Here is an 8278-nt window from a genome sequence, read left to right as displayed (position 1 = left end):
GAAAGAGTGAGTTAAAGTCTTCCATAATTTTATGTATAGTTGTCAATTAAACACTTAAAATTTGTATAACAAGCATAATATACAGTTCTTACCTTTTGTACATGGATACTTTGAGCTGGGAGGTCACCTACAGAGTTCTGATTTACATCTTCTTGTTGATCTATTATTTTTTTTAGTAGCCTGTCATGAAAACACTTAGGTAGAAGAAAAGAAAAGGAAAGCTGCAATTAAGCAAATCTTCAGTGATCTGGTAATGATAGACCAGGCTACTGAAATAAAAGCAGTGACATTTCCTGAGTCATCAAATTTGTGAGACAAAACGGAGACCTGTTGATTTTTCTCTCCCAAAGCTTTATTTTGCAGGATGGCTAAATATATTTAATGAGGAAGAGTCCTTTTCCTGTTATTCTATTCTCCAGTATTAGCAATTATGTTCCATTGGCTTCTAATCCTACTTCAAAGTGTGCTCTTCTTTCCATTGCTTCAGTCTTTGCTCCTTTTAATCTTTTCATTCCTGTAGAGATATATATACACACGTATGTATATAAATATGTGTTTATAGTTGACATAGTCTTAACATGCTATACTAGGCTTTACAATAAAGATAGTATACATGAGTGCTGTTTTCTTCCCTCAAGTTGGCACCAATGCATTAAAAAAAATATTAGATTTTCCTTATTTCCAGTGAAATTGGTTTGTATAAACTAGGAGACTAATCCTTCACAGAATATTAGTCTATATGACTATTCTTTGTATGGAAGAGCAAGTGGATGACGTGTGTGACAAAGTAGGTCCAGTAACAATTTGCTGAAAGATCTTGGCATGATGAAATGTCAGCTCTATATATGTAAGGAAAACATTAGTACAACAGATTAGGAAAGTAATATTTTGACATAGAAAACAAAAGAACTGTAGCTTTTAGTGTTCAAAGTTCTATTGTTTTCACAGCCGCTGTTAAAGAATCATTGAGGGATTACTTCTACAGTTTTTCTCAGATATTTCTTAGTGTTGATTTCTATGACTACATTTTGTGATCAGTGCAGCAGCCAGATTTATGTTGTGTTCTATTAGTAAGGATTCAGCCTTGTAAAGCCAGTTTGAGCTAATACTTTATTTTTTCCCTGTTGATTTTAACTGTTAGTGTTTAGAACAATTTTCTTATTTACTGAGCTTGGTCTTTTCATGCAGATTAATTGTCATTAACTTCAGGTCATCTCAGATTACTTTTAGCATTTAATAACATTATACTCAAAACAAGGAAACTCTTCCCCTTGCAATATGCACAGAAAGCATGCTCTTGATTTTTACTCGTTTCTACTAAGAGGTCTTTAAAGGGCCCAATAGGATCATATTTCAAGATTTCATCAGTATGGTGTCAGTAGTCTGCCTTCTGAGATAGTCTGTAGAGCCTATCAGCATCCTCTCTAGAGTCTTACCTTCTAACTTGACTGACTTGGGATGAAAAACAGAATCCAGTTTTCCTAAGTGTGAGGTATTTTTACTTCCCATTAAGTGCTTAAATGTTATTGCAGACCTAATTGCTCAGATCTACTACATATCTTGTACTATCATGTAATGTAGGGGGTTTCCCTCTTTTCTTGCTGTAAATTTTGGGTGGTGTGGATTTATTTTGTGATTTATTTTTTTTCCTCAAAATTGAGCCTGCATTTACTGAAACATGAGACACGTTTTCTTTGTGGTGTCTAGCAGAAGTTGAAGCCCATGTAGATTTTGTACTCCTCTTTTAGTATCCAAGCTAAGAATAAAATACATCAAGAATCAGCAGCAGGGGGGAGAGAAAGAAAACTTATGAATTCTATTAAAAGTTTACATTTAAGAAGTTTAGTTTCATATGCAGTGTATGGAAAATAAATAAGTGCACCTGTTTGTATGTTAAAGCAGGTGACTAAAGGCATAAAAGAAATCCAATATAGTGTTAAAGAGAATGATTCATCACAATCCTGTTACAGTGAGATAGTGCTGCTTCATTGTGTTTCTATGAAGAAATTATAAAACCATAAACCAAATTCTGTCTTAAGAAGTTAAGTAGATTCAACATGACAGTTTACCAATGAGTAACACACATCAAGCATATTCATAAGACAATGAACCCTGTGGATGCAGAAGTACATGGAAAGTATTTGATAGCTATCTAAGTGCTAGCCAGTTTTCTTTGTGGTTTTTTTTTATAATGTTACTGCTTCTGCAGAATTGAGATCTTACAGTCTTACTTGGACTATCCTAGATTCTTCATGTTTTCATGGGAATAAATTAATCCTTCAATTTTAAATCCTCACTTAATGCAGAATTACTGGAAACCATCACTAGAATTGATCCTTTGCTATTATCAGATTTCACATGCTAGTTTATTTAGCTGGTCCTTTCCAGTGTGAAATCTTTCAGGTAGATCTTTGGGAAGCTCTGACCCCATTTTCTGTTGCTGTTTTAAAAATTAACGTACGGTTGATTCTTTGACACTTCAGCGATCTCAACCATGTCATCTTCATGACAAATCCATAGTGTTTCTTAAGAGAAGCCTCTTTAGTTCATGTGCATAGTTCTTGTGAGTTCTAATGAAGTGAACATGCAAAACACTAAGGTGGACCAAGTATATAAATTCCTTTATTTTCTCTTTCCCCCTTTAATTTAATAACCTGCATTTTAACTTCAGTCATATATGCTGATACACATTCATGCTTTTTGCTGAATTCCTTAGTATCTTCCTAGGAATTTCTTGTCCTATGAATTTATTTCAGTGTAGATATGTATTAAAATGTTGAATATGTCTGTCTTTTTACTTTCAGTGGTTGTAGATTTCACCTTGAAACTATCAGTCTTTATGTGATAAATTGTCCTCAGGCTAGTAAAGCTTTGCCTACTAACAACAATGCCTGCTAATGATGTGTCAGAAAAAAGAAAGAATGTTTATGTTGATGTGCCTAAAGCAACAGTTAAAGAAAAGTGGAATTGTTTTAATGCTATGTGCATGATCTCAAGCATCAACTTCACTGTCCAACTGGAAAAAAAAGTCAAATATACTAAATTGTTTGTGTTCTCTGGCACTGAACAATGAAATAAGTCCTGTGTGAAGCAGCATGAATCCATAAAAAGTAAAACAATAACACAACCTGCTGTGCATCCTCTTTCTCTCAATTGACCTCCATGTAGTGAAGATAAATCAAAACCAGAGGTGAATAAATGTAAAGCAGGAGTCAAAAATTAGAGAAAAACTTATTTCCTTTTCTAATGTGCATAAAGAAAAGTACTGGGAATGCTGTTATTTCTTTGACCTTGGTAATGCCATTGTCATTGTTAATTCCTGTGACAAACAGAAAAGTTTCCAGTGGAGTGCTCCAGAAGAGCACAGGTCTCTAGGTATGCTCTTTAGAAGGCATCTATATAGGAAGGGAGAGTAACGTTTTGTTTACCTTTTTTTTCATCAATTTCAGACATTTTCCAGTAAAGTTTTTTGATTCTTCTTTCCACAGAATTTTCTTCTTGAAGGTCAGGGTTGGGGGAAAAAAAAAAAACACATGGTTTAGTTAAAAAGCTAGTAAAATATCCTTATAAAATAAAGTGTTGGAATCGCAGAGATGATGCAAAATGGAGGTCATCATAAAGTTACTTGCTGAATGAACAAAATTGTGACAGATGAACTAGCCTGTAATAAATCTCTTTGCTAGAGCCATTTTTGCCATGACAGAGCTTTTTCATGCCTATACCAACCCACCTTTTTTGTGAGAACTAGATGAAATTTTTCATTTTGCTAAAACTTTCATTTTAATTGTTGTCAATAACTGTGGAAAGATAATGCAATAATTTTACACTGTTGAACATTTTTGCCTTTGTAATGCCTTCTGGGTATGACAAGAGTGTTGATATAGCTGAGAGAACCTTTTTTGGAAGACTTCTCACCCCAGTATTTGAAATGAATAAGTCATAGATTAAGTATCAGAAGCTCAGTGACTGAGCAATAAAATTTCATTGTATCTACACAGAATTTTATCTGTCAACTTATATGCTTGGGAATGACAGAAGGACTACTCTTAACTGTAAGCCAGAAGCATGAACTGGCAAAGATAGCTTTGCTAGTCAGGGGAGAGTCTGGAGGGCTTTCTGGCAACCTCCCTTTAGGCAGTTTCAGTCCAAAATCACATAGAATATGAAAAGAACAAGGAAGGATGATAAGGACAAAAGAGAAGACATCAGTACACCAGCATAATATTGCATTATTGGCAATGAAAATATTTGTACCACTGGTTTCTTCAAGAGGACAGAGAGACAAAAGTCTTACCCACTGTTTACTGAGGTTAAAAAAGTTTCTTGATTACTTTTTTTTTGGCTTTGGCTGAAGCTTATTAACTGCCCTGTGTTGTCTTTTCTGCTTTGTTTTCTGGATGAAATTTTTAGCACAATTTCATTATTGTTGACACTTCAGTTGTCCTTTTAAGTCTTATTTTTTATCATTTGCTGTTGTTTTAATCTGAATTTAAATTAAATTAATACCTAAACATTAAAAGCTTTCAAGTAAGTTTTAATTAAATAGCTTTTTAAAGAATTTTTCGTACCTGCTGTTAAGCATTTAATTATAATATTATCCTTTATAGCCATTGTATTTGGCTATTATTTAAAAGCATAAAGTGAAGACTTTTTAGTTAAACCGTAGAAAATAATCAGCCTTCCGGACCGTGCATTGGTGGAATAGAAAATACATATTCTGTATTGACTAGCAGAGAAAATTAACTAAGCTGCAAGAAAGCATGATAAATAAAAAAGCCTTATTTTCTTCAAAAAAGCATGAATGTTAAGTCAGACATGAAGTATTTGTTCATTACTTAGAAAAAAACAGTGCAACAAGAACAGATGAATTGAAAGATACCCCAGAGCTTGAAAAATTCCTCAGATTCCCTATCAACTATATAACAAATGTCTACTCTCATTGTAATTAAATTAGTTTTGGTAAAGAAAATATGTATAATAATGAGCAATTTGAATTAAATCCATGTGAATAAAATGGAATAGTTATTTCTTGGAAATATACTGGTAAAATATTAGCAACTAGAACAAATAGTATTTGCAGACATATAAAATCAAATTTATTAATAAATGTGAGCACTACTAACAACTGTTCTGATGTTCCGTGTTGATTTCATGCATAATTAAATTGATTTACCTAAAGTTTATGAAGTGGTAAATCTACTTCCTATAAAAACTAAGATTCATATTCAGATCTACAGTGCTTAGCAAAATAGGCTACTTTCTTCAAAATGGCAGAAATCAGGATTATTTTAAAAGACAAGGAAACAGTAGGACAGAGTTGTCAAAACAGACCATCTTATATTTCGTATTTTCCGTACTACTTCTCTTAATGTGGCCAGACAGAGTGTTCTTCAGTAAAGAAGCTGCCCATTGAAATGAAAGGCAATGCAGCACAGTCTCCTCTGTCCATCTAAACCATGCAACAGCATGCTGAATTGCTGAATATCCACAGATCTCCACATTCCTCTCTATGTGAAATGTCCATGTTCAGTGCTGCTTTCTAGTTCTTCAGGGAATGGGAGATTGAATTCCAGGTGTCTAGCCCCATAGCAGATCTCTTAAGTGTGTGATGCTTCCTGAGGCAGACAATTTGTGAGCTCTTCTATGATTGGAATCTTCCTTCTGTGATTTACCACCATTAAGAATGCCTCTTACTGCTTCTGCGGCTTTCTTGTAAGTCTTATAGTTTACCATTCACTCCTACCTATTCTTCCTGTTACCAGCTAGTTAATGTCTGGAAGGGCACAGTTTGATCAGCCTTTCTTGTTCTGCTTTCCCCTGCTTTGCATAAGGGGACATGGTCTCTTTTATGTTTTTGCAGATATACCCCAACAGATGTTACCCAACTTGTTAGCCTAGATTTTTCAGAAAAAATCTGCCCCTCCTGCCGCCTCCTATTGGGCTATTATTTTTTTTTACAGAGTTTCTGCTTTTTGTGGTTTTCCACATTAGGCTTTTTCCTTTATCATTTATCTAGCTTCTTAAGCAGGTTTTATAACTTCCATATAACTTTCAGTGTTTACCCTATCCATATTCTTTCTCATGTCTCTTAGATGCTAAAGAAAAAAGTAAGATAGAAATTAAGGACCAATAACTATGGTAGTATCGTATTCATCCAAATGACACTGGCATATTTGTATTTCTTTATGGTTCTATATCATTCAGTCTTTTACCTATCCTGAGCCTATGAATGCTACCTGCCTGATTATTGTAATCTTCAGCCCTTCACACTCTACCCTCCAAACTTTTTAATTACTAGTATTTCTTTCTCTTCTCCTCTCAGTTCCTTTCCCATAAATGGCCTCAAACACCTAGCCCAGATCTGGGTTATCCTTTTAGTCTCATATGCTCAGGATTCTCTTACTTTGTGCTCAGCACCCAGCAATTCACCTCTTTGTGCGATTGTTCTTGCCAGCTTTTCCCTTTCAATAATCACTTCACCCTCCAGCACCCAGCCAGTTGCCATCTGTTTTGCATTGATTTGTATGTCTTGCCTAATAAGCTTGTCAGCTTTTTGCAGCAGGGAACATCTTCGTACTGATACAGTCTTTTAAGCTTGTGGCACGTGTATTTATGTTTTATAATGATTAATTAATTATGCCATGAATGGAAAACTGATGAAATTACTACAGTGGATATGCTAGAGCACATAGCATATCTGTGAAGGGAAGAAAGATCTTCCATGCAAACCTAGTGAAGAAACCCCTCCATTCACTAGTTCATTGCCTTTGTCTTTTTACAACTAACTCAGCCTATAGTCATGCCCAAGTCGTTCTGTGTTCCCACTTCCCTATTTATGAGATATATGTTCTTTGGTAAAGTAGTTAGAAAGGTATGATGAACGAAATATATCTACTTTTAAAAATACCAAGTTTTATTCCAGGGGTAAAGAAACAGCAGTATCATCTGAAACTTCATTTATTAAAATATTAAGAATTTAAGCATCTGTAAACCTACAGAACCTTGCCAAGTTCTCTATTGCCAAGTGGTCTGGGACCACTTCAACAGTAAAAGTAAAATGTTATAAATAAATCTGAAATGTCCTGGGAGAGGTAGTTCTCACTTTAAGTAGTAAGAGCAGATGCAGAACTTGATTAAAAGAGACCATATGTTTGAAGTACATTTGATAATATATTTTTTAATAGTAAAATTGAACTTTCAGTTACTCAGGTTTTGTATCTTTTATTCTTATTTAGTTATTAGTAAATGGAATATAAAAACTTCCTAGACAAATTATTTTCAAATTCATGTTTTTAAGTCTTTGTTTATTATTTTCAAATAATTGTGTTGCTCTTTTGTATGCATTTTTCAGTATTTAATCATGTTTTCTTTCTTTCCAGCTTCTTAATTAAATGAATTCAGGAGAGATTCATTTAGAGCTACTTACCATGAAGATAAGCTGTTACTGATATCTGCCCACCAATGTTACGTGTATTCAAGAATCTTTTGTTGGTTCATCTGTTTTTGTGATAATTTATATAGTATCCTGATAGATAAATGAGTGCAGTTTTATGCAATGAATATGTAATTTATAGAAACATACAGTAAACACCTCATTTGAAAGTGCTAAGAAGTTATGAATATAGTGTGGTCAAGAATTTAAATAAATTTCATTATTATGGGCTTCTGTTTCAGGTTTCCTTATTAACTTTAATTCATGAACCCTTGAAATGAAATCCCATTAAATGAAAGGGTATACTTCACCTGAAGTTTGTTACAAGGTTTTGAGATGTTTTAGAACTGAACAAAATATCATCAGTTCTTCAGCTACTGTTAAGAGGAATAACAGCATGGAAACTATAATTTAATGATTACATGGCACCTTGTCACCAGTTTGCTGTCAAACAGTATATGCATATACAGTTTCTGATCACCTCAGTGTTAAGCAATTAATATAAAATTGTATTTTCATATTTTCATCCTGAATTTCTTATTTTCATGGCTAAGCAGTTTTCAGAGTATATACCTTGCTGGTTCATCTCTTTTTCATGACAAAGAATGTAATTTGAAATGTTTTGTGGAATCTTGAAGACAAGAAGGCTTAGATCAGTCAGAAATCAGATCCTTTTAAGTTGACTCTGCAGTGGCAAAATGGGAGGATGGGGGCAACAATATTTTGTACCATTTTTCAATGTTCACCCAGCTTTGTGAAAAACTTATGTAGGAATTTGTAATTCCATATAAAAATGCCATTTTTGTTGCTGCTTACATCTCATATTGTATGAATTGCTCATAAAAC

The 8278-nt window shown here is 33.8% G+C and overlaps 1 protein-coding gene across 1 annotated transcript in view; it reads left to right on the top strand.

The window, feature by feature from the left end:
• The window catches only part of TUSC3 (tumor suppressor candidate 3), a 123139-nt gene extending 115477 nt beyond the window's left edge, over positions 1 to 7662 (top strand). The window contains exon 12 of the mRNA XM_010002486.1: positions 7380 to 7662. Coding sequence (XP_010000788.1) covers positions 7380 to 7395 — 16 coding nt within the window. The 3' untranslated portion in view covers positions 7396 to 7662. The remainder of the gene's footprint in view (positions 1 to 7379) is intronic.
• Positions 7663 to 8278: the final 616 nt, after the last annotated feature.

Source organism: Chaetura pelagica, unplaced genomic scaffold (genome assembly GCF_000747805.2).
Source record: "Chaetura pelagica isolate M959 unplaced genomic scaffold, ChaPel_1.0 scaffold67, whole genome shotgun sequence".
Classification (NCBI taxonomy): Eukaryota; Metazoa; Chordata; class Aves; order Apodiformes; family Apodidae; genus Chaetura; species Chaetura pelagica.
This window is presented reverse-complemented; position numbering and strand designations above follow the sequence as displayed.